At 41.3% G+C, this 27,431-nt stretch overlaps 1 protein-coding gene across 1 annotated transcript in view; it reads right to left on the bottom strand.

Moving 5' to 3' along the window:
* Nucleotides 1-27,431, bottom strand: part of CFAP61 (cilia and flagella associated protein 61) — a 286,840-nt gene that overhangs the window by 49,314 nt on the left and 210,095 nt on the right. The window contains exons 21-24 of the mRNA XM_058563317.1: nucleotides 25,924-26,216; nucleotides 14,049-14,376; nucleotides 12,625-12,716; nucleotides 5,322-5,527 (exon numbers count right to left, since the gene is read on the bottom strand). Coding sequence (XP_058419300.1) covers nucleotides 5,322-5,527; nucleotides 12,625-12,716; nucleotides 14,049-14,376; nucleotides 25,924-26,216 — 919 coding nt within the window. The remainder of the gene's footprint in view (nucleotides 1-5,321; nucleotides 5,528-12,624; nucleotides 12,717-14,048; nucleotides 14,377-25,923; nucleotides 26,217-27,431) is intronic.

The following is a 27,431-nucleotide window of genomic DNA, read 5'->3' as shown; positions in this document are numbered from 1 at the left end:
AATGGCTCCAATTGGAATCTAATAAATAAATTAGGAGACAATGTGGGCTGGCAGCATCCTGCTTTGCAGCTCCAAAGACAGAGATAGCACAAGGCAGCTTTCCTAAGAGAGTAACTTCTGGAGCTTCACAGTTCAAAAAGGTAATGGCAGTGTTTTAAAGAGCCTGCTCAAATCCCACTTAGAATACTGTGCACAGCAGCACTTACCCACTAAAAATAGGCCATTCGAGTGTCTGGGGGAAGTGTGGAGGAGGATGGAGCGCTTGCAGGAGGAGAGGGCTGGATGAGGGCAGTCTTTGAGAGCTGAACATGTTAAGATGTGAAAAGAGGTGATTTAATCAAGGTTTATGAGCATCTGATGGGCTCACACAAAGACTCTAGGGCAAGACCTATTCACGCCGTGAGGATAAAGGATGCTACAGACTGTTAATTAAGGCTAAGGGGGGAGGGATTCAGTAGGCAAGACCTTTTCTTTGCAGGGCCATCAATAAGTGGGGTAAATGAAACGAGGTGGAGTTAAGAAGGCAGAGAAGGCACGGGACATGCCTTGTTAAAGCCCTGAGACAGAGACTTCTCACGAAACCGCCTCAGCCCCCCTCCTCCTCTCCACCCCCGGTTCCCATTTCCTGACTTCTCAGCACTCTCGCTGATGCTCCTTCTGCCCCCCAGGGTCCTGAGGGAGGAGTAGTATCAGCAGGGTGGAAGGCACTGTTCATTCCAGAGGACTTAGCAGGGGCATTGCAAGGTTTGTCATGGGTGTGTGTACGTGTGCGCATCGGACACAAGTGCTCTTATGGGTAACACTGGGAGAAGTACATTTTAGTAACATAGTTGCTACGTGACTTTAAATGCTGGTTGGTTCAAAAAGGAACAAATGATAAAAATAGGCTCCATTCTTTTTCCAAAATGGTAAATCAATCGATCAATTTATTTTTCTCTCTCTCTTTCACACACACATACACACACACAGGCGCACACACACGCACATGCACGGAGTCACCAGTGGTGAATTTGTTCTCTTCATCGCCATAGTTTGTACTAGCACTCCAAGGTAAAAACAAAGGATAAAATATAGATGGAATCCAAGCCAGCCGGGGCCCAGACTCTCAGCCGCACTACTGTCCTGTGACAGCTGTCCGACTGGGTATCACAGTGGCTGACTGCTCAGCCACCACCACATGTCCCCAAATGGCTCCAAGCAAGCCCTCTGCAGGCAGCCAGAGCCACTGCTCGTGAGGGCTCGACTGCTACAGCATCTGCCTCTGTGGCTGCCACCGTGCCTGCTGGCACCACCAGTGCCTGCTCTGTCCTAGCCCTTGATGGGGTAAGAATCGATGGGGGGAAGTGGAGAGCAAGGATCCAGAGGGTTTCTTTGAACCTGGAGAGGAACATGATCTTGAGGTCATGTCTGTCGTTCAGAAGACAGAGCAGCTGGTCAACGGTCAGCCCTCCCAGCATGGAGGAGTGTGACCCCAGACGCGGCGATGGAAACAGGCCCAGATTTGAACAAGAAATGTTGCTGGTGCTGCCAAGGTCAGGGAAACAATCAGTATTCGTATTGTGGCCAAAATAAGCTAAACCATTCACCCTGCCTACTTGGAAAGAGCCTCGCCAGTCTGTCTAACAACAGACAGGGCAGCCAGTGCTGGGCCAAGAATTAGCACTGGGATCTGGCAGCATTTCGTGGCACTTGAAAAGAACGTGGCCACAGCTGCATGTACACGCTCACATACATATGGGAGTGACCGACAAGGCATGGCAGTGCCCTCAGTGCCTTACTTAAAAGTGATCGGCGACCCCTTCAACAATCAGCCGCCATCTCCCACTCCCCTTGCTTCTTCTTTCTTACAGATGTCAATTGGCACACGCTAATATACAGTGTTGTCTCGTTTTGCCATCCCAAATATTCACTCTTAGCAAACAAATTAACTTTTAAAATTATTACTGTCATCAGTTAACAGCTGCGCCCCAACTAGTGGGCCCAAGCTCATAAAGTCTATCTGTTTCAACATTACCTTCTTCTTGGGGAAAAACAAACCAGCTAGGGTTTTGGAATTGGGTCAAACATGAAAAGATGTTCAGAGAAGACTCTTAGCATATGGCTCCCCACCAAGTAAAATTTTTCTTTAACAAAAAACTGATTCTCCCCTAACTCAAATATTTTGGGTAAGGTTGAAAGCAACAATAAAATCCTATGCACAAGCTAAGGAACACATGAATTCATTTTCTAAATACTTGTATTTTTATTTATTTTAAATAAATATTGGAGTCAAGTCTACAAAGATTTGAGGAGGGAAAGCCTGATTAAGGAATTTGATACTTTACCAAAATATAGTTTCTAATTGGAAGCATTAGGAAGATATCCTCATACATAAAATGTTTCAGAAATTAAGTACTTTTTCTGGAAAAAAATAAAAACCCATGCATGATAAAAATGCTTAGCAAGCCAGTAATAAAAAGAAACTTTCTTATCTTGATAAAGAGCACCTACAAAAATATGTATGGCAAATGTCACACACTTAATATTGAACATGTTCCCTTTTGATTAAGAATAAGGCAAGGGTGCCATCCGCTGCTACGTCTGTCCCACCTTTTAGTGCAAATCTTAGCCAGTGTAGGAAGACAAGAAAAAGAAATTAAAGTTACAAAGATTGGAAAAGAAGAAACAAAACTGTCATTATTTGCAGATGATATAATTTTTCTGTGGGAGAAATCTAAGAGAATCTACAGGTAAATCATTTGAATGAAGGAGGGAGTTTAGGGAATTTGCAGAATACAAAACCCAACAAAAAGTTAGTGCATTTCTATATGCTATATAGCAGCAATCAACAAGAAAATGATATTTACAACAGCAATAAAAAAGCACTTTGGACCATATTAAACAAAAATTATGCAAGCCATTTATGGAAACGATTATAAACCTTTATTCAAAGATATTAAACAGAAGTAAATAAATCAAGGCCTATACTATGCTATGATATTGGAGTTAATATCAAAGATGTCAATTCTCACCTAATTGATCTAAGGTTTAATGCATTTCCTATCAAATCCAATGGGGCTCTTCATGGGGCTTCACAAGTTTACTACAAAACTAATGGAACAGCAAAGGGACAAAAGTATCCAAGACACCCTGAAGAAGACAATAGATTCCATTAAAATTAAGAATATCCGTTAATTGATACCATATAGAAAGTGAAAAGACAGGCCTCAAAATGAGAGAAGACATATTAAAAATACACAACCAACACAAGTTTGTATCCAGAATATGTAAATCATTCCTGTGAAGGAATAAGAAGAAGACACCCAAAAGAAAATTGGGCAAATGTCACAAACAAGCATTTCCCAGAAACTATCACAAACTGCTCACGAACAAATGAAAAGGCACTAAGCTGCATTATGAATCGGGAAGGGAGCAGGAAAACCATAGGAAGATGTCTTTTCACACCACCAGGATGGCCAAATTCTTTTTTTTTTTTTTTTTTTTTTTAGATTTTATTTATTTTATTTTTTCCCCCCAAAGCCCCAGTAGATAGTTGTATGTCATAGCTGCACATCCTTCTAGTTGCTGTATGTGGGACTCAGCCTCAGGATGGACGGAGAAGTGGTGCCTCGATGCGCACCCGGGATCCGAACCCGGGCCACCAGCATCGCAACGCGCGCACTTAACCACCAAGCCACAGTGCCGGCCCAGATGGCCAAATTCTAAAGTGCAATAGCGCCAAGGCTGACAGGGCTGTAGAGGTTCTCTAGGTACACGAGACACAGCAGTAGATACAACTACTTTGGGGAACATTCTGGCATCACCTAGTACACACAAGAGAAATTCTTGCACATGAGGTGTGGTCACAGTGCTCATACGATTGTTTGTAACGACACCAAACTGGGAACACTTTAAACATCATTCACCAGGGAAATACAAGGATGAACTGTGACACAGTTGTATAAGGGACTATTATACAGCAGGGAAACAAATGACCTACAGCCACGTATATCATCCTGGGTGGGCCTCACAAACATAGTGCTTAACAGAGTGTTGACTTTCTCTCGTCGGTCATAAAATCGATTCAAAAGTAGGCAAAACAAATTAACATAGTATTTAGGAAATCATATATATATGGCACATCTTTAAAACAAGGGAGGCCCGGCCCCTGTTTTGGTATAAAGTTTTACCGGGACACAGCCATGTCCATTTGTGTACCATTGTCTATGGCTGCTTCACACTACAGTGGCAGAGTTGAGTACCCGTGACAGAAGTCGTATGGCCCTCAAAGCTGAAAACTCTCTGGCCCTTTATAGAGAAAGTTTGCCAATGTCTGCTTTACAGCAAAGAAAGGAAATGATTAACCCAAACTTCAGGATAGTGCTTACCTCCAAGGAGACAGAGGGGGTGTGATCAGAGAGGAAGTAAGGAATTATTTCTTAACGTAAGTGGTCGGCACATAGATTTCCAGTACTATTATCCCTTAAAGTGTACATATATAGTCTATATACTTTTTCATCTGTATGCTTTGTATTGTATTCTACAGTTTAAAAAAAATTTTAAAAGGGAAGAGAGATTGCTTCTGATCCTGGCAGTCACCTCCATGGGTACTGAGGACCCCAGAATTCCGTGACTTACATCCTACATCCATATCTGGTACTAGGTTTGTCATCATCTTGTTTGTGGAGAGAGGGAAATTCTCCTAATCTTTCTAAGTAGCAAACTGCATCCAGAAGTAGCTTTCTAATCTATAATTCTAGCCTTCCTAGAGATACAGGATAAAAGAGTGTCTTAGAATTTGAAAAGACTGAGATCTAGATCACCCAGTCTAACCCACCTGCCAGTGCAGAATTCCTTTCACAACATTTGGACAAACGGCCGCCCCCTCTGCTGCAGCACGTGCCGTGAGGAAGAAGGCTGGAGTCATAAACAGCCTGTCCGTGGCTGTGGAAGTTCCACCTGGACCAGGTGCTTCCACATCCTGCTCCCAAATCTACCTCTTAAATTTCTGACCATTGCTCTCAGCAGCCCGTGTTGAAAGGGACTTGAATATCATCTCATCCAGACCCGTCTGTGGTGTGGAGGCCATGTATGAACGCATCTGGGATCTGGGCCTGCGCGTAGCCATGGGGACCAGGTGTGGTCCCGTCAAGAGTCCACGCAGTTCTCCATGTGACTCTTCAGTCTCTAGCCAATGCTAGCAGTCAGATATTCTTTATTATATTAGAACAAAATCTCTGCCACTCTAGCGTCTCCCAGGGATTTCTGTTTTGCTTTCTGGCACATCACAAGACATTATGTATGTCTGCATGTCCCTTAGGAAAGTACAGCGTCCAGCTTACCTGTAGAGATCTGTGATCAGCTCCTCCTCATACCGAGCACACAGGTTGTTGAGGACTTGCTCATGCTGGCCAAACAAGCGGATGTAGTTGGAGGCCGGGAAAGGCTCTTTAGAAAGGCACGTGATGGTTTCCACCATTTTATACTTGTTAATATGTATTCGGAAGTAAGTCCCATTTTTCGCATTACCTGTTACTATTTCTAAACCCTGGTGGGGGTGGATCAGAAAAACAACATCAGAAACATTTCTGGACTTAGGAACTTTATCATAGCAATTTATTTTTCAAATAAAACAGGTTATATCTATCTTATTGCTGTTGCAAATAACAGTTATAGATATTGATTAAACTCAACAGAAGATAACCATGTGTCATAAACCACATACTTGGATTTCATGACTAAATGTTCCTCAGGATGTTTTAAACTGTGATTGCATTGTTCCACGTTTCTAAATTAGTTGCTAGGTTACGACCAATTCTCTATTACTCAATACTTCGCACAGCTAGTATGTGGAACTAGGTCTCTTCTCTTCTGCAAGGTGTTTTAAGACTTAATTTTCTTAGTTTTTTCACAACACCATTTTGAGAAAAACCTCCTAGTCAAAAGTGATCAGAAAGCATTTCAGTTTTTTAAAGTTTTCTTAAACAAAGGAAACAAGTAAAAGGTGAATCCCTGACAGCTGGGTTTGGGGAGGTTGAGCTATTTTGTAAGGTCTGTTCCACGGAAGAAGGTTCAAGTTTATGGGAAATACACATACACGTTCTGCAGGCAGCTTGTTAGTTTATAAATCATCAAAGGTGTGGATTCGTGGCTTTATGTCCTCTAGAAACTGGCTGAAACTCTCATATAAACCCAGATGATGAGGAAAGATGCTGCTCTACTTCATGTCATGACCACTTTTTCTATTTCAGCCCCCAATGGCTACTGACCAACACCAGAGACACGCTCCCCACTGGCTCAGGCAACCAAACTGGGACCCCTCAGCGGACAAACATGGGTTTTGTGGGTGGCGGCTGAACCTGCACTTTGCCCCTAGACTCTGAACTTAGCACACAGGAACGCTCAATAAATCCTTCCTGAGTGCATATAGACCTAAGCTTTGGCTCTGAACTTGAACATGGCATTTAGAAATACAAGGCAAGTTGGCAGGCACTGATCCCAAACATTGACTTAGTCCTAGGCGTCCCCAGGGACTTTGTCTAAACAAGGACACATGGTTTAACTGGATTTTTAAATAAACTGAAGCAACTGGTGGGTGTTTGGGTATCACATGGTGAAGCCCCCAAGGAAGATCAGCCAGCTGTAAAGGCACAAGGTGAGATATACAGGAAGGATGCCTGGCAAATCCTGGGCCAATCCCAAGCGTGTGTGAGAAACTGGGTATTTGGGGGTGGGGGAGAGAACAAACACAGCTTAGGAAAGGGGGTGAGGGATGGCACCTCAAGGGAGTTGCAGGTGGCCCATCGTTCATAGAGATGGATGGAGACGGAGAGGAAATCCACCTCCACAGCAAGTGTTAAAAAACCACTTGGTAAGGCATTACCTAAGAAAACAATGGCACATCCACACAATGAGATGCAATGCATCCAATAAAGATTATTGGTAAACCGTATTTCATAACAGGAAAATATGTTCATTGTGCATTGATACTACAGAAACATTAATCAACATTTTAACAGAATGTTAACGGTCATTTTCTGTGGTCAGGAGACCGTGTCGTTTTTGTTGTTGCTCTTTCTGTTCATTTGACTGTCTGTAGGTTCTAATTTTTATACAATGACTATCACTTCTAAAATGACAAAAAGGTATTTTTAAATACTCTGGCTGTGCTGTGGCAAGGAACCAGACTTTTGATGAAAAAATTGAGAGGGAGAGAAATGAAACAGAAAGCAGAAGGAGCAAGGGAGAAAGAAGGACTGACGGAGGAAGGTGGGGAAGGATAGAGGGAGGGCAGGAAGGAGGGATGCAGGGAGGGATCCAGGGAGGGAGTGGGGCTGTCTAGTGTGGAAAGGTGGGGCTCCTAGGAGGAGAGTTTGGAAAAAGCCAGGCCTGAGCCCCTGGCTGCAGACTGGTTTCCTTATCCGATCATCCCCTCACCCTTTGTTCTTGCCGCAAGTCCTAGATTTCCAGTCCTGGATCGCCCCATGGATTTTTTCATTCAGGTCTATTTCCTCAAGTTTTGACTTCTCAGACTGCGCAGTGAACACATCTGGGCTGGGACACATGACATCCCAGAATAATCCCTGGCATCAACGTTACTTGGTGGCCCACCACAGTAAATGCTATTTCTGCATTAAATACGCATAGACCAGTGAGAGTGAAGAATGCGCCCTTCATGTGCATTTCTAAGATTAAACACAAGACTTTAAAGACCATCCGAGTTTGGCACCAGCAGCTTTAGGCTTAGCCCCGACCCACTCCACCCGGGATGGGAGGCCCCTTCATGGCAGGGATGCCTTGTGGAAAAGTTGAGTGAGTGTCTAGGGAAAGGCCACTCCTTTGCCTTGGTGGCAGCTGTGGATCTGAAAGAGGAGCACCGTCAACAGCGCTGGCATAGTACCAGCTGCCAGCTCTCCCCAGGGCGAACTGGAGAGCGGGGTCAGCAATCCCACAAGGTCTTTGTCTCCTCCTCCACCTCCTCTTTTTACAAATTGATGCTGAGTGATTAAGAAAGGAAACCCTGCATCAAAGGGGCACAGCTTGAGATCTGCCCACGTGGGTGAAATTTTGATTTTGCAGAGTTTCACTAAAGTAAAGCAGAGTTTCACCTTCTGCTCATAAGGACTCTGTGTTTAGGGGGCTGATTTGGCCGAGGTCAAGCTTCTCAAGACAAAGGCCACAGCGACTTCAGCGGTGTCCTGACAAATTCTCGTGGAACCCCAGCAGGTTGCTGGCTGAGAATCTGAGCAGTCTGGGCCTCCAGTGGCAGTCTGTTCCCCCAGGCCCGCATCCTCAGCATTGTTTTCAATGATTTGTTGTCATGAATCTGTTTGTTTGCTTGTTTGTCTGTTTGTTTAATTTATTTTTGAATTTAAATATTGAATTATAGTCTTTGGGTTGCCTCTGTATGTTTTAGTACTACGAGGCTTAACAAGTGCACCAAACAGCTACACTGTAGAGAAAGAAATGACCAAGTTGTGCTATGACAGCTAGTCTTAACTATGGAAGTAATTGTGTCCATTTTAATTAGATTTGGCACTGTGTTAGCATAACTGGGGGGCCATTCTGGGAACGTGGAATGCATTAAAATATTTTGCATTGACATTAAAAACGATTCACCTACAGATGGGTTTCTCAGACACACATTACCCTCGGAGTGCCAGGCAGACCTATCTAAGTTTCTTAGGTCATTCTCGTTCACAGTTGCTGACAGATCAGGAAAATCCAGGGAAGCCCAGGCCTCCTTCTGCCTATGCTCACAGAAAGTCACTCCACTAAACGAGGACTTACAGCGGCTTCCAGCCTCCCTCCCACCCCCCTACCCCGCCCCACGCCCTGAGGGGTTCTAGGGAAATGATGATTATTTCACACACTTTCCAATCCTGTGGGATGTGTCTAGTTTCTTCTTTTAAGTCTATAAGTAAATTGTTAGGAAATTGGGATCTCGAATTTAAGATTTTGAGGGAGTAACTGGTTCTGGTGTGTTTTTTTTTCTTCCTTTTTTCCTGAATACAATTATCCTTTTGAGTTCCTTTATGATTTTGACAAAGGTTGGAAAATGGCTCTGGAATTCATGCCAAATGGAAGACACAGGATTAATCAGATTCGGTGTGCAGGAAATCACATTCCCAATTCTCATGATGAACACACAATTTTAAATTTAATGGTATCCAAGGCAGAATTTGTTGTGACAAATTTCTTTATTCTGTGGTGTATAAGCCAACAAAGCATGTGGACTGGAATCTGTAAATTAGTTTATTATGTAGACGACTTGGGGTCCCCTTTCTTCCTTTTGTCAGGTTACCTCTCAGAGAGTTCATGAATTACTAAATTATCTTCTTACTTAAATATTCCAATTAGTGAGTGCTATAAAAGTCAGATAAGATTCATCTGTACTACATTTATTGTAAGAATAGTAATTTAGTTTCTCTAGTGAAATATTGTGCAATGGGCTCCATCCTCAATCAATTGGCTATATTTAGGTGACTGCCTGACCATTTTGGCAAAAATTTTACTTAATCAAATTAATTCCAACCCCAAAAGATTGCCATGGAACCATTCTACATTTTTTTTTCTTGGAGAATAAAATGGAAAAAATATGTTTAGATCTTCTGTACTAATTAAAAAGGAGGCCCACCTGGCAAAATGGTTAATTAAAGTGAGGGGTCCTGTTCAAATACTGTCACAGCACCAGACAAAGAATCTATTTAAGTTGCATTCTTATTAAAACTCTCATTATCTAAAAACCCCTTTTGGCTCCTCTAGTGTGACTTTATTCAGAGTTGCGTATTTAATGCAGCCAGCGGTTCATAAATAAATGACTCTGCATGTGGGAAATCACACAGTGTCCTTGAAGAACCTGGTTCTGTCTGGAGCCAAGCCCAATATTTTCTAGCTCTTGTACACACTCGGCTCTGGTTAGTTATCTACAGTAACCAAAATGCTCAGCCTCTGAACACATCGTCTGGGCTTCCTCCTGTTCATCTAATGCCCCACCTCATCAGTGGCAGACTGTATTTTCCAAAGATGGTCACAATCACATGCCCATCTCACATACACTTCTGCAATATGACCTTGACACTCTTCCTGTTGACAGAAGAACTCTATGTCCCTTCTCCTTGAATTCTGGTGGGCTGTGACTGCTCTAACAGAGGGTGTGGGGGAAATGACGTCTTGCGACTTTTGCGGCTGGGACATAAAAGGCAATGCAGCTTCCAACTTGCTAGTGAGGACACTTGCACTTGAGCCCTGAGACGTTGTCTTAGAAGTCTGACTACTCTGAGGCCACCCAGGCCACAGAAACAGCCCAGGTGTGAGGTTCCAGTCAGCACTCCTTGTGGTTGAGTCATCCCAGCTCAGGTAAGTAGCAAGCCTCAGTTATGAGTAACAAGCCTTCAGAGGATCCAACCATTGAGTCACCCCTAAGCTTCTAGTCTTCCCAGCTGAGGCTCCAGACACTGTGGAGCAGAGACAAGCTGTTCCCACTGTGCCCTGTCCGAATTTCTGACCCACAGGATTTGTGAGCAAAATTAAATGGCTGCTTCATGTTGCTAAGTTTTGTTATGAAGCAATAGAACCTGGAACACCATTCACTATGATCCTTTCTTTATTTATAAGAAAATTTTGCATCAGACCATCTAAAAGAATCTGGGAGAGGCCAAAGGGGAAGTAAGTTTTAAAAACCTAGCATCTGTCCTTTCCCTGGAAAAGCCAGATTTCATTATTTACCTGGAACTATGATTAGCAACAACACCCACCACTGATTGGTCACCTGTTTTGTTCCTTTAAGGCAGTGTTACTTTGTACATGATCCCTAATAATCCTAGAAATACAGAGAAGTTGAATAACTTGTTCAAAGTCCATGGGAACTAAGTGGAAGAGATGTGATTCCGATTTCTGGAAGGGAGAAGGGTGAGAGGCCAATAGCCTGTGCCATTTTGAGTCTGCTCCTCTTTAAGGAATTTTCCAACAGCTTCTACTTACACCTCATTGGCCAGAACCTGCCACATGGCCAACTCTGTTCTCAAGGAAATCTGGGTAATGTGTTTATTTTAAGTTGGTCAGATCATTAACCCTCAAAAATATTCAAGATAAGAAAATGGGAATGAAAGTAGGCAACTTCCAGGGTCTGCCTCACTGACAAAAAAGCAAACAAGACACATCAGACAGGAAACTCTCAGTTGACAACAAACACTAGTTTGGGACCATCTGTCAGAGAATCTCATCTGAGGAGCTCACCAACTGGCCACCACGCTGTGTCCTTTCTAGTTACCTTGAACCCAGGGGACATGGCAGCCCACAGCTTCTGCTCCTGGATCAGCTTTCTTATGTAATTCGAGGAGGGCAGGAGAACAATGGGGTCTGGGCAGACATCCCAGACCCTAAGCAATTTACCTGCTACATTGCTGCGAAGGTGGTTATTTTAGTTATCTATTGATGCATCACAGGTTACCTCAAAACTTAGTGGCTTAATGTCCTTCAGTAGATGAAGGGATAAATAAACTGTGGTACATCCAGACAATGGAATATTATTCAGTGCTAAAAAGAAATGAGCTATCAAGCCATGAAAAGACATGGAGGAAATAAATGCATATTACTAAGTGAAAGGAGCCAATCTGAAAAGGCTACATACTGTTGGATTCCAGCTGTATGACATTCTGGAAAAGGCAAAACTATGGAGATAGTAAAAAGATCAGTGGTTGCCAGTGGTTGGGGAGAAGAGAGGGAGAGGTGAAAAGGCAGAACACAGAGGATTTTTAGAACAGTGAAATTACTCTGTATGATACAATAATTGCGGATACATGTCATTATACATTTGTCCAAATCCATAGAATGTACAACACCAAAAGTGAACCCTAATGTAAACTGTGGACTTTGGGTGATAATGATTTATCAATGTAGGCTCATCAACTGTAACAAATGTACCACTCTGGTGGGGGATGTTGATAATGGGAGAGGCTATGCATGAATGGGGGCAGGGGATATACAGGAAATCTGTGAATCTAAAACTGCTCTAAAAAATAAAGTCTATTAAAAAAAACACTTAGTGGCTTAAAACAACAATAAAATTTTATTACCTCAGTTTTGGGGAGTCATAAATTGAGAATGGCTTACCTGGGGGAGTCTGGCTTAAGGTCTCCCACAAGTTTGTAGTCAAGATGTCAGCTGGGGCTGCATCATCTGAAAGCTTGACTGGGGCTGGAGGATCCACTTCCAAGGTGGCTCCTTAACACAACTGGCAAATTGCTAATGGTTGGTGCAGGAATCCTCAATTCCTTACCACATGAACATTTACAAAAGGCTGCCTGCATGACCTTACAACTTGGCAGCAAGTGATCCAGGGGGGTACAAGCTGGAAGCTGTAATATCTTTCATGACCTAGCCTTGGGAGTCACACACTGTCATTTCCACAGTATCCTACTGGCTACACAGGTCAGCCCTATTCAGTGTGGGAGGGAACCATACAAGGGCATGAATACTAAGGGGCAAGAATCATTGGGGACCATTTTGGGGGCTGGCTACCACAGTGGCTTTCTGATGCAGGAACCAATACATTACACTAAAGACTCTGAATAAAGAATTTCACCCCCCTGTAAACAAAGTGTTATATTTGAAAGTAAAATGAAACTCAGGAATAGTACTTACAAAATCAGACTGGGCCATTTGTACCTCCAAGGGAATTGGAATGGCAGGCTTGGCAATATGCAGATAATGGTAAGACCCAGGAAGAATGCCTCCTAGAGGAAATGGCAAGTTTTCCACATTTTAATTTGGTTATTAATAAAGTAGATAACAGAGCTTATATCTGTACCATGGGACAAACAGATGCCTACCATGGTGTATGCTACTCAAACCATCCTTCTGAAGTACTGCTGTTAGCAAGGAACTCCCTGGGATTGATTTTATTTAATAAAATCAATGTGAATGTGCCATTATACCCCATAATATAGCCATCAATGCTCCAAGAAGATCATGTGTATCCTGTGATTTCCCATAACTCCTGGCACCCTAACCTACACCTGCCAAAGCCAGACCGAGACCTATAGAGGCCTTAAATGTTGCAATGGTGTTCCCATTCCCCATCATTCCTCCAATATGTAACCAAAATATTTTAAAAAGTGAATGTTATAAGGAAAATCAACAAAGTTCTTGTTCAATGCTTAGAAAACTATTATTACCAAATTCTTAATATTCTAGCTTGTCCCAGAAGTATGATCCTGATCTAGCTCTGGTCTCTGACACCCATCCCTTCTCTTCTTTTCCCATTGCCACCACCTTTCTTAAGGTTTCATCCAGAGTGAAAAGCAGAGGAGGACCTCGGAGGCCATTTAGTCAGGTAGAAAAAGACAAGGACTGGAATGTAGGGCTTTTGTCTCTTTAGTCTAATATTCTGTTTACTGGATTAGGGTCCATGGACACCCCAGGGCTCCATAGATGGCTTTAGGAAGCGAACATACAATTTTGTAAATATGTGCATTTTTCTGAAAGAAGGTCCACAACATTCAAAGACACTATTTTCAAAGGTATCTGTCACTACCCAAACATAAAGAAATCCTATGTTACTCATATGATGATCTCCTTAGGGGCCAATAAGGCTTAGGTGATGAAAGTGGACTATTTCACAGCTGCAAATGATTTAGCTTATCCATCCAGAGAGCAGGCCAAGGCCTGGGATGCTTGGAAGGGTCTCCCTATCTCTGAACTTATAGTGAGAATACAAGTTTGCTAAGATGTCAGGGCATCGCACCACTCACCGGTTGTGAGTGACCTCTGTCTGGGCAAGTTACTAATCATTCCATAGTCTCAGTTTCCTTATCTGTAATATGGGGACCACAGTTATGATGTGGTCCATAATAAATGCTCAGAATGCAAAGGACCATAATAATAATGCCTGGTCCACAATAAATGCTTAAAAATGAGAGAGAGCCATCCTCTGTCTTTGTGCAAACCCACTGAGGGACTGAGGAGTCTCCTCACTAAGCCTAAGAGAAATATGGAGGGCTGCCCTGAGCACTGATCCAGATCCAACTGGCGCTTCATCACAAGGAAGAAAGTGGCCTACCACACACCTTGGATCTTGGCTCCCTTGTACATGGGGATGAGTCGGTCGAGGTCAGCTGGCGGCTCAGTCACAGGCTCAAGGGTTGGATCAAAGAGATTGAGCATAGCTGCTGCCAGCTGGAAGCCAATTTCTTTGGAATTGAAGCAGCTGTGAGTCCACTCATTTGAGTAATATCTATTGGAGAATTTGGTGAGGGAGCCGGCAGCTCTGATGGCTATGTCGTTGGTGTGGAAGTTGGTATCAATCACAAGTCGGCCATCATAGACAAGACACGCATCATTGAATGCTTTAAATGTTTCATAATCCACGTTCTTCTCAAAGAAGCTGAAAAACATCTAAAAAACGAACAATCACATGATTACTCAGTTATCACTCTTCATCTTACCTTCCCAAGACTGTGAATAGTCTCCAGAGCATTTTATTATTTGGGGCACACAAAAATAACTAAACCTACCAAAAGTTTGTCATAATAGTGTGTGTGTGTGTGTGCGCGTGTGTAAGTGTATGAGAGAGAGAGAGAGAGAGAGACTGATTGTTTGTCTTCGGTATGAAGAACAAATTAAGATCACTCAATGTCACTTCCTTTTTATCATTTGATCTAGACATCCAGTGCAGAGAATGCCAAGTGATGGAATATCTGCCACAGGAGTAAACTTCTTCCCTGTAGGGAGGTTTACACTTACATTCACAGAAACACCACTTTCTCCTCGTTCTCTTACATTTTGAATGGCTCTAACTCAGCTGCCTTCCATTTTCCTCTTCCTGTGTCTGACACTTAGATCTCTCTAGATTCCTTCTTGGGGTCACCTCATCCAGTCTTGAGTCTTCAGATTGCCCTGTTCCTGGCCTTTTAAACCCAGAAAGCCTGTCCCTGCAGGATGCCCCAGAGAGGATGAGAGCCCCATCAGCCTCGGTATCTACCAGGTCTGGGCTCCTGCCTTGTTGCTTCCTGCCCTGGTATGGCAGATGGTCATTCATTCATTTACAGGGTACCTACCATATGCCAGGCCCTGTGCTAGAGAGGGGCCACAAACCCCTCTGCATGCTCCTTAGAAATGATCTGTAAGCCCCCTCCATTCTCTGCCCAAATTTCAATGCTTTCTCATGCTCATCTGGATATCTTCTTCCATATTAATGTTGAAAGTCATTAAAGCAGTCCAAGTTAGTAGTTTTTAAGTCTTCAGATGTCATTGAAGTAGCTAAGTTTAATCATTTTTATATTTATCCAAATATAGTTTTCCACCTTATTAAAAGCATGCTAAAAAATGAACATATGAGGGGCCGGCCCAGTGGCATAGTGGTTAAGTTCACATGCTCCGCTTTGGTGGGCTGGGGTTCGCAGGAGTGGATCCGGGGCACGGACCTACGCACTGCTTATCAAGCCATACTGTGGCAGGTGTCCCACATAAAATAGAGGAAGATGGGCACAGATGTCAGCTCAGGGCCAATATTCCTCAGCAAAAAGAGGAGGATTGGCAACAGAGGTTAGCTCAGGGCTAATCTTCCTCACACACACATACGAAATGAACATATGACATGGGTCCTCATTATACTGATGGACATCATGCCTCCTGCTTCCTTTACATGCCTGCTTTACCCACCACACTTGCCCCATTATGTAGAGAAATCAGCTGTTCTGGGCCAGAGGTACACCCCTTCCAAATCCCTTCCCCACACCCATGAATGGTGCATGAATGATGAATGATCCATGAATGATCCTCCAGTAGGCACTAGTCATATGTGACTATCTAATTTAATTAAAAATATACAAAATTAAAACTCTAGATCCTCAGTTGTAGTACCCTATTTCAAGTGCTCAAAAGCTATAGATGGCTAGTGGCTGCCATACTGGACAGCACAGATATAGACCATTTCCATCATTACAAAAGGTTCTAGTGGACAGAGCTAGACTCTGATCCATCATCTCTGTGATGTCCTTTGTTCTCCCTCAGGGAGCCAACAACGCCTTTGCCCTTTTCCCTGTCTCTATTCACTCAGCTATTTAAATCTATCCCAGTTACTTCCATCCCAGGCAGCTTCTTCCTCCCCTGTCTCTATAAAATTCTTTTCATTGCATCACTCTTACTCAGCGACCACAGGAGAATGTATTTCTCTGAGTCTGTCGCTGACTCTGAATCTTTCTGTCTCTCTACTCCTCTTTTTTCTCTCCTCCACTCCTTTCCCATCTATATAAAAATAGATTTCCCCACTCATATAAAAATATGGAAAGCCAGTTGATTTGAATTAAAGTTATACATGAAAAATAGTACCATCAACCTCTTGAGCCATTGAAAAATGCTCAGAAGTACCCTTCAGCATCCCCACAAAAGTTCTTCTACCTTCTAAGTTTTTTCCCTAATTAAACCTACTTTTTATTAAGTAGCATATTAAATATACTAGTTCTTGTTTTCCTGGGTTTTAAAGATTATTGGTATTGCAATAGTATTATTTTATACTGTTTTGGTGTAGGCAGTCACAATTTGGTTATATTTGGGATTTCATAGGAGTTTGTGGACTAGACTGAAAACCAAATAAGCAAATCTAATGCTGTTCATGCCAACGTGAGTTCTAAGTTACAGGCCTCTCAAATATAACTCATGTGCTCCTGTAATGACAACTGACTATTACATATTGGATAAAAATATTAAGTAGAAACATCTGGTCACATTGATGTTGTTCTGAATAAATATTTAAGACTACTTATATATACAATTCTGATAAGGAAGAACAAAACTCATTAGCAGACTGAGAATCAGTGATCTGATAAACCTCATTCATCATGCATTCAGACAAACACTTCTGTGCAAAGGCCCCAAGAATATCTTGGTGAAAAGGATAAACATGGAGTTTACAATCTAACTGGAGTGATGGATGCCAATGAAATCATCACACAAACAAGCAGAGGATTTTAGACTGTCATGAATGCAGTGCAGAAAAGGGGGAAACTGCCTCAAGAGCCAGTATAACTTGGGCCTAACCTGGCTGGAGGCTGGACCATCCGCTAGGAGCCCAGGAGGCCCTCCTACCAGGCATGATGTGTCAAGGTGTTGATGTGGAGCCAAAACACCAACCTGAGAGTTCTGCTTCTGGTATGGTGGTATAACTCCCCCAGACTAATCCTCTCACTGATATAACCACAAACTCTGGTCAAAATACAAAAACTGTTACCTGAAGATTCTGGTTTTTTTTTTAATTGTTTTTTTAATTTATTTTTATTTTTGTTATTTTTTGTGAGGAAGATCAGCCCTGAGCTAACATCCACGCCAACCCTCCTCTTTTTGCTGAGGAAGACCAGCCCTGAGCTAACATCTATTGCCAATCCTCCTCCTTTTTTGTTTTTTTCCCCTTTTCTCCCCAAAGCCCCAGTAGATAGTTGTACGTCATAGTTGCACATCCCTCTAGTTGCTCTATGTGGGGCCCTGCCTCAGAATGGCTGGACAAGCGGTGCGTTGGTGTGTGCCCGGGATCCGAATTTGAGCCGCCAGTAGCGGAGCATGCACACTTAACCACTAAGCCACGGGGCCGGCCCCCTATTACCTGAGGATTCTGATGAGTATTTAAAAGCAGGTAGATTGTGCAGGGCAGTAAAAACTTGGAGCAATGACCAGCATAAGAGTAATTTTCCTTATTTTGGTGACTTTTAAAAAAGAGTGGACTGTAGTCACTTTACGTACTAATAGAAAAATAGGGATGATAAAGGAAAGAGTCAGTGAACTTGAAGTTATAGCAATAGAAATTATCCAATTTGAAGAACAGAGAGGAAAAAAAGAGATTGAAACAAACTAACAGAGCTTTAAAGACCCATGAGACAACAGTAAAAAGTCTAACAGATATGTAATTGGAGTCCCAGAAGGAGAGGAAAGAAGAATGAGGCAAGAAATAATGGCCAAGAACTTGCTAAAATTTAGTGAAAGTCATAAATTTATAGATTCAAGAAGCACAGTGAACATCAAACAAGATAAATTCAAGAAAAACTATGCTTTGAGATGTAATAAACACAAAACCTCCACAGCATCAAACTGCTAAAAACCAAAGAAAAGGAGAAAATCCTGAAAGCATCCAGGGGAAAATGACACATTACATACAAGGGGAACAACGGTTTGAATGACTGCAGACTTTTTAAATCAAAACTCTTGGATGTCAGAAGATGGTGGAAAACATCTTCAAAACGTTTAAAGGAAAAAAAACCTGTCAGATCATGATTCTATAACCAGTAGAAATATCCTTCAAGAATGAAGTCAAATTAAAGGTAATTTAAGACAGAGGAAAACCGGAGACTCTGTTACCAGCAGACCTGCAATTGTGTATGCTATAGGAAGCTGTTCAGGGTGAAGGGAAATTATATCAGAGGAAAACCTGGTTCTTCATAAATGAAAACAGATCAATAAAATTAGAAAATATCTAATTAGAAAATTAGAAAAGTCTATTTTTCTTCTTAAGTTCTTTAAAATATATACAACTGTTTAAAACAAAAATTATAATATTGTTTTTCCAATGTGTGTAGATATAATACACATGACAACTATAACAGAAAAGCATGTCCAGGGAGTGAGAAGGGACCTGTACAGTTGCAAGGTTTTTATATTTTATGTGAAATGGTACAATATTACTCTAACTAGAATGTGAAAGATTACTGATGTATATTATAATCCATAGATCAACCACTAAAAAATAAAGTAAGATATAACTAAAAAGCTAATTTAAATAGAATACTAAAAAATACTCTAATTTAAAAAAAAAGCAGGCAAGGGAGAAGAGAATAACAAACAACAGAAGAGACAAACAGTAAACAAATAAAATGGTAGACCTAAATCTAACCATATGAATAATTACACTAAATATTAATGGTCTAAATACTGCAATTAAAATGCAGAGATGGTCAGAAAGGATAAAAAACCATGGGGTAGGCAACTTTCTAAGCTGGTCCCCAAGATTCCCAAACACCTCTTTGAATGTGGGCATGAACTGTGAATATGATGAGATGGTAACTTCCATGAATAGGTGATGTTATATGGCACAGCTGACTTTAAGATATGTTCTGTGGGCCCAACCTAATCAGGTGAGCCCTTACAAAGACAGCAGACTTATCCTGAAGGAGCAGATTTAAAGTGTGAGGAGGATTTGAGGGAGATTCTCTGTTACTGGCTTGAAAATGGAAGGGGCCATGTGGCAAGGAGTGTGGCTGGCCTCTAGGAACTGAGTGGACCTGTCTGAGCCTCAGTCCTCAGCTTCAAGGAACTAAATTCTACCACAAATCCAAGCTCCAGATAGAGCGCAGCCTGGCTGACACCTTGATTTTAGCCTTGAGAGTCCCTGAGCAGAGAAGCCAGCCACACCACGACTTCTGACTTACAGACCTATGAGCTAACAAATGGATGTTGTTTTAGGCTGCTAAGGTTGTGGTAATTTGTTATGCAGCAATAAAAATACAAATACAATCTACTTTATGATACCTATAAGAGACATTTTAGGTATAAAGACACATATAAGTAGAAAGTAAATGGATTAAAAAAATACACCATGCAAACAGTAAACATAAGAAGGATATCAGATAAAGTAGACTTTAATATAAGGAATTTTAGCAGAGATAGAGAGGGAAACTTCATAATGATAGAAAGTACAACTCATGAGGCAGATATAACAACTATAAATGTTCAAGTTCTTAATAACAGAGCCTCAAAAAAGATAAAGCAAAAATTAACAGAATTAAAGGAAGAAATAGAAAATTCCACAATAACAGTAAGAGATTTTAATATCCCTCTCCTGGCGATTGATAGAACTAGACAAAAACATCAGTAAAGACGTAGAAGAGTCAAACATCACTATCAGTCACACTGAACTCATTGTTGTTTATAGAACACAACACCATAACACAAACTACATATTCTCTATATGTTCACAGAGACAGTCCACATGCTTGGACATAAAACAAGTCTCAACAAATCTTAAAGGATTGAAATCATAAAGAATATGTCTCTAACCATAATGGCATTAAATTAGAAATCAACAAAAATATGATATCTAGGAACAACACACTTCTAGATAATCCAAGGGTCAATGAAGAAATCACAAAGGAGATTAGAAAATATTTTGAACTAAATAATAATGAAAATTCAACATATTAAAATTTGTGGGATGCAGCTAAAACACAGAAGAAGAATTATAGCTTTAAATGCTTATATAAACAACAACCTAAGGTTCTACCTTAAGGAACTAGAAAAATGAAGGGCCAAGTAAATCCAAAGCAAGCAGAAATAAGGAAATAATTGTTAAGAGCAGAAATCAATGAAAGAGAAAACTGACAGACAACAGAGAAGATTAACAAACTCAAAAGCTGGTACTTTGCAAGAAATCAATAAAATTGACAAGCATCTAGCTAGATAGAAAACTTCAGACAGTTCTGTCTCTGTGTCTCTTCTCTCTCTCTCATCAGTTCAAGAGAGAGAGATTGAACAATTCACCAACATCAGAAGTGACAGAGGGATTATTACAACAGATCTTAGACTTTAAATAGATAATATATCAGCATATAAACAACTCAATGCCAACAAATTTGACCAATTTAAATGAAATAGACAAATTTCTTGAAAAATGCAACTTACCAAAATTGACATTGATAAAGAAGAAGTAGAAAATCTGAATAGGCTTATATATAGTCAAGAAATTGAATTTATCAGAAATCTTCCCACAAAATAAACTCCAGGCCCAGATGGTTTCACTGGTTAATTCTATCAAACATTTGAGGAAGAAATAACACCAAGAAAATAGAGGAAGAAGGAACATGGCCTAAAATATTTTATAAGGCCAGCATAGCCCAAATACCAAAAACTTACAAGGACATTACAAAAACAGAAAATTATAGATCAATATCCCTCATAAATATAGTTGCAAAATAGTTTCAAAAGTTCTTAAAACATATTAGCAAATCAAATTCAACAATACAGAGAAGGATAATACACCGTGACTGACTAGGGGGTTTATTCTAGAAATGTAAGGTTGGCTGAACATTTTGAAAATCAATCGACGTAATTTACCATTATCAACAGAATTAAGGAGGGGCCGGCCTGGTAGCATAGTGGTTAAGTTTGCGCACTCCACTTTGGCGGCCCCAGGTTTGCCAGGTTCGGACCCCGGGCACGGACCAACACACCACTTGTCAAGCCATGCTGTGGCGGTGTCCCATGTAAAGTAGAGGAAGATGGGCATGGATGTTAGCCCAGGGCCAATCTTCCTCAGCAAAAAGAGGAGGATTGGCAACAGATGTTAGCTCAAGGCTAATCTTCCTCACACACACACAAAAAAAATAGAATTAAGGAGAAAAGACTATGATTTTTTTAATAGATATGAAAAATTCATTTGACAAAATTCAACAGCTATTCATGATAATTCTTCTGAACAAAGGAATAAAAGGTTACTCCCTCAGTCAGACAAAAGGCACCAAAGAAAACCCCACAGCTAACCTCATATTTAGTGGTGAAAGCCTGAAAGTTTTCTTTTGAGATATGGAAAAAGACAAGAAGGTCCACTTTCCCCACTTTTATTCAACATTATGCTGGAGGCCCCAGCCAGTAGAATGAACAAGTAAAAGAAATAAAAGGCCTAAATATTGGAATAAGAAGTAAAACTGTCCCTATTTGCAGATGGTATGTTTATATATCTAGAAAGCAACTACTAGAACTAATAAGTGAATTTAGCAATGTCTCGGGTTACAATGTTTATGTACAAAATCAGGTGCATTTTATATACTAGCGGTAACCAGTTGGAAAACAAAATTTTAAAAACTCATTTACAATAGCTCAGATGCTGCATAAAGGGAGATCTAACAATAGCCAATAAGCCCATAAAAAGATGCCCAATATCATTAACCATCAGGTTAATTTTAATTTGCAGCAAATTAAAAACACAATGATACATCAGGTCATACCCACTAGAATGGCTAAAATTAGAAAGACTGACAATACCAAGTGCTGACAAGAATATGGAGCAACTGAAACTCGCATACGTTGCTGGTAGAAGTGTGAGACGATACAGCTACTTTGGAAAACAGTATGGCAGCTTCTTAAAAGGGTAAACATCCACCTACCATATGAGCTAGCCATTCTTTGGGTATACAGCTAAGACAAATGAAAATATACCTATACAAAAACGTGTACAAGAATGTGCACCAGAAGTGAATGAATAAACAAAATGTGGTAGACCCATACAATGGAATACTACTCAGTAATAAAAAGGAATGAACTATTGATACGTGGAATAATATGGATGAATCTTAATATTAATATGCTGAGTGAAAGAAGCCAAATATAAAATAGTAAATAATGTATAATTCCAGTTATAAAAATTCTAGTTTTAGCAGATGTATTTACTTGTGACACCATCTGTTTTAGTTTCCTAGGCCTCCTGTAACAAAGTACTGCAAACTGGGTGGCTTAAAAACAACAGAAATTCATTTTCTCACAGTTCTGGAGACTAGATGTCTGAAATCAAGGTATTTTCATGACCATGCTCCCTCCTAAGGCTCTAGGGAAGACTCCTTCCTCGTCTCTTCTTAGCTTCTGGTGGTTGCCAGCACTCCTTGCTGTTCCCTGACTTGCAGCTGCATCACTCCAAGCTCTGCCTCCATCATCACACGGCCTTCTTCTTCATTTGTCTTCTCTGAGTCATCAAATCTTTCTCTCCATGGAAGGGTACTAGTAATTAGATGTAGGGCCCACCCCAATCCAGCATAACCTTCTCTTTACTTGATTACATCTGCAAAGATCCTATTTCCAGGGGCCGGCCCAGTGGCGCAGCAGTTAAGTGCGCGCACTCCCCTGCGGCGGCCCAGGGTTCGCAGGTTCGGATCCCGGGCGCGCACCGACGCACTGCTTGTCAAGCCATGCTGTGGTGGCGTCCCATATAAAGTGGCGGAAGATGGGCATGGATGTTAGCCCAGGGCCAGTCTTCCTCAGCAAAAAAGAGGAGGATTGGCAGATGTTAGCTCAGGGCCGATCTTCCTCACAAAAAAAATTAAAAGATCCCATTTCCAATAACGTCACATTAGCAGGCTGGAGATTAGGACAATATGTTTCTGGAGGGACATAATTCAACCCACAATACCACGAACAGAGTTAAGATAATGAATATATTCATCCCCACCAAAAGCTTCCTAATGCCCTCCAGAGATGCTACCCAAAGCTGACAGTAGGAGGGATAAATACCCTGACTTCTCCCTTCTTATTTCTAATCTCCTGCCAGTATCTACAGTTGGCTGAACACAGATGAAAGTCAGAGAGCAACTGGGCCTGGGAAATGTCGCCCGCAGAGGCCATTCCTTGTGGTACAGAGCAGACAGGAGAAGCAGGAGACTGAACCTGACAGCAGACAGGCCAAGTCTGACTCGCACTGCTTTAGGATGAAGTTCTAGCAGGAAGGTGTGTTGGATCAAGGCAGTTGAAAATATTCACAAGATGTCCTTGCCATGATTCCAATTCTGATCTAAACAAGGAAGTGAAGGCCAGAGGGGGCTGTGAGAGAACCTGTATTCAACTGGGTATTTGGGGAGGTTTTCTTACATCTCTGCTTCCTAAACAGAGTGTGTGTTCGCCTCGAGGTTCCCCAAGATAAACTTGGCACATCTTCCAGGATCATCATTTTGGGGGAAAATTTGAGTGAAAACATTTTGATTTTTCCTATCTTAAATAGGTATTGTGACATACATGTGTAGATGATATCACTTTTATACTAAAATAAAATGAACTTTTTCTGTCTTTTTCACTGGTTTATCTCTCACACTTAGGACAAAGCCTGAGATCTAGTAGGTGTTCAAAAAATATTCGTGGAATGAAAGAATAAATGAATGTACCAAAGAGCAGAATGCAAAATTTCCATGGATTATCGGGATAAAATGAGAAATTCCAGAGAACCCTCTTTTGTGGTGGTGATCGGCTTTGACCTCCTGTCTAGACCCAAGGGGGATGAGGGTCACCATCATCTACACTTAGGAGCACTTGGGTAAGAAGCCTTGACTTAGGCTGACCAACCCCTACTCCTAGCAAGGGATTGCTCTGACCTCCACTGACCTCCCCCAACCAGTCTGCCCACTAGATGTTGCTGGCATTCTTTATTACAACCACTCACATAAACCTTTGAGCTACACAGTCCCAATACTCACACTAACCTCAGCCTCCCCTTTGTGAGGGGTCTCCTGCTTCTCCATGAGGCTGACTGGCCTCATCCCTCTCTCCCTCTCGCTGGCTTCTGCAAATCCCCTGAACTGGTAACTCTGAGGATACAGGTTGTAAGACAAGTTGTTACACACTCCAAAAGAAAAGTTCTCCCTCTCTCTCTCTCTCTCTCTAGATAGATAGATAGATAGATAGATGATAGATAGATACATAGTGTGTATATATACACACTATATATAATATATATAGTGTGTATATATATATATTATATACATATATATATTCTAAGTCTCTATTTCATGTGGAAAGACCCATTATTGCTGTTTCCAGAATCTTAGGAGGTTAACAGCAGCATAGACTCTGGGGTCCTGTTGACCTGGGCTGGGATCCCGGCACAATGCTGACTTGGAGTCACAGCATTTTCATCTGTACAATGAGGATGCTTCCCTTTACAGAGCTGTTGTGAGGATCTGACAGAATGCACTGCAAGCAGGCAGCACTGCCTGGGACATGACAAGCTCTCAGTCAATGTTAGCACTTTTCACATCTTCACCTTCCATGAAAAGCTGGGGTCTAATTCTCTTCCCCTTGAATGTGGGCGGGCCTTAGTTACTTGCATCTAGTGTACAGAATGCAGTGGAAGAGATGCTGCTTGACTTCTGAGGCTTGGTCATGAAAGGTGATAAAGCATCTCTCTGTCTCCCTCTCTCTCTCCCTCTCTCTCTCTCTCTCTCCCCTCCTCTTTCCCTCTCCCTCTCTTCTACTTGCTCTTAGAACCAAGCCACCATACTGAGAGGAAGCTCAGTCCCATGAAGGGGCCAATTATAAGCATTCTGGCCAAAATATCAATTGAAGTTGATCTAGCATCAACAGCCAGACATGTGGGTGAACAAGCCTTCTAGATGATTCCAGTCCCACCCTCAGTCTGACTTCAACCACATGAGAGACCTTGAGTAAGAACTGCCCAGCTGAACCCAGTCAAACCCCAGGACCAGAAGAGATAATAATAAATTATTGTTATTGTTTTATGCTACTAAGTTTGGGGTGGCTTGTGTTACTGCACAAAGGGCGCAATCTGTTCACTGCGAGACAAAAGCCAATCATCAAGAGGCAAGATGGTGGAAAAGAAAGGGCAGTTTATTACAGCTTGCTAGCAAGGGGGAAGGTGGCCGACTAATGTCTGAAAGAACCATGTTAAGGGGACACAAAATCTTACAGCACTTATATAGCCTCGTGGAGTATAGGGGAGAGGGTTATGAATGTCGACCCTCAGGTGTTACAGACAGGGAGTTGTGACACCAGATCTTTTAGTTTTCATTGATGATGGCTATCAGCAGAGACTCTCTCTTCAGGGGTCATCACATTCCTAAGGAACTCAAAAGAACAAAGTTATCATCTTATCACAGCTGGGAGGTACACACCCAAGCAGGGGTTGTAAAATCTACAGAGCAGTTAGATCTCCTGGAGGGTGCATATCCAGCTGGCTTAGTTTGTCAGAGGTCATTGAAAGTTACAATAGGGTTTCTTTTCTCCAATATGGCTTCCCTTATGTCAACCTTGTCTTGAGCTGGTATCACTTGTTCCTCAGCAATAGATAATCTGAAGAGTTCAAAAACAAAACCCAAAACCTGTGACTATAAATTCACCACCCACCATCTTTCAGACCCCAAGTCCCTGGAAGGTGACGGGCTCTCCCCGTGGAAGGGACCTACTTACGGCACATGGAAGTTTGAAAGGCTTGGTGGGTGTGGTGAAGCAGGCGCTCTGAATGGGGTCTGGGTGCCGGCCATCGTTCCACTGAGCCAGGAGTGCGTCCTGATAAATGGTAACCCCTGCTGCTCTGAGCGCGTCCTCCACTGCGCCTTCCACCGAGTAGTTGTTGATGCAGGTGATGTTGGAGGTGGGCGGGGGCTGCACCAGGTGGATGCAGGAGCCCTTCACACCAAGGTTTAAGAGAGTCTCCACTGTGGTGTAAGTGTCAATTGTATTCCCATAGACAATGACATTCCCTAGAAAAGAGGGAAAATGCTAAGATATACAGTTGAAAAAACCAATAAACTTATTAGTCAAATGCTAATAATGCCGAATTGCTCCCTATAATCCTCTTCTTTTTCCAACTGCGGGAAGCCAGTGGTGTTACCTAGCAACGGCAACCAAGATAATTTAGTAAAGAATTGGCACAAAACATCCCACAAAGTAGTCAAGTACTTTTAACACAGAGGTAGGACATTCATTTATGTTCCTATAATTTGAAAGTTGAAATTATGCTAAATGAAACCATCTAGAATAAAACCTTTTATCTTGTTTTTATTCTCTATTTGCTATACTTATTAAGGAAAAAAAATTACTAAACTAAAGTTTGCAATATATACAACTTCTTCCTAAGTGATGAAAAGGACAATGCTAAAAAAATATTCATGTACATGATGGTACAGATAGTTCAATATTTAAATGTTGAACTCAGTTGATTTCAAGGAAATTTTTCCTTTTTTGAGAACTAAAGACTAGAATATTCTGCTTTTCACTGGATAATTTATAAAGGTTCAAATTCTGATTTTTAGAATTTAATGTGTCAAGACCCAGCAAAAGAGAATGAAGAGTGTTCTTTTGGTAAGCAAAAACAAAATCACAAAATGTTCTTGAAAGATTTCCCCTATATAAGAGCATTTTGATGGTAACTGTCTATACTATTTATTTATAGTTCTTAAAAATACTACAGAAGTAATTATATATGCTATTCTACTAATTTCATCAGTTTTAAGATCAATGACACTATTAAATGGGTAAAATGTATTATATGCGATTTATATGCTATTTTTGATATTGAATTGGCATTTTTACCATTTCACAAAGACAGAAACTGCTGTAGACTTACGTTTCAGGCAAACTGTAACAATTTTACCACAAAAATTGATACATTCATTGAATCTATCTTTTTTCTCCTGTTTATGAGACGGTATGAAAAGGAATTTCATGAAGCAAAATAAATGGCAAATGTATTTATTCAATTTGGTCGAATAAATTATGCAAAAATCTATTTCAATCCAAAATTGAAAGGAGATGTAAGGGCTTGTTTTATTTGCTTAGAAAAAAATAAACTAAAATAATTTTCAGATGGTTTCTGTGAGGGTAACAGCATCTAGAAAGTTCTTCCATTCTTCCTGTTGCTCAAATATGGAATGCCAGTGAGGGCACTGAAGCCTGGGGGTGGGGTCCTTCCTTCC

This window comes from Diceros bicornis, chromosome 19, assembly GCF_020826845.1.
Source record: "Diceros bicornis minor isolate mBicDic1 chromosome 19, mDicBic1.mat.cur, whole genome shotgun sequence".
In the NCBI taxonomy this organism is placed as follows: Eukaryota; Metazoa; Chordata; class Mammalia; order Perissodactyla; family Rhinocerotidae; genus Diceros; species Diceros bicornis.
Note: the sequence above shows the minus strand (reverse complement) of the source record. Positions and strands in the feature narration are given on the sequence as shown.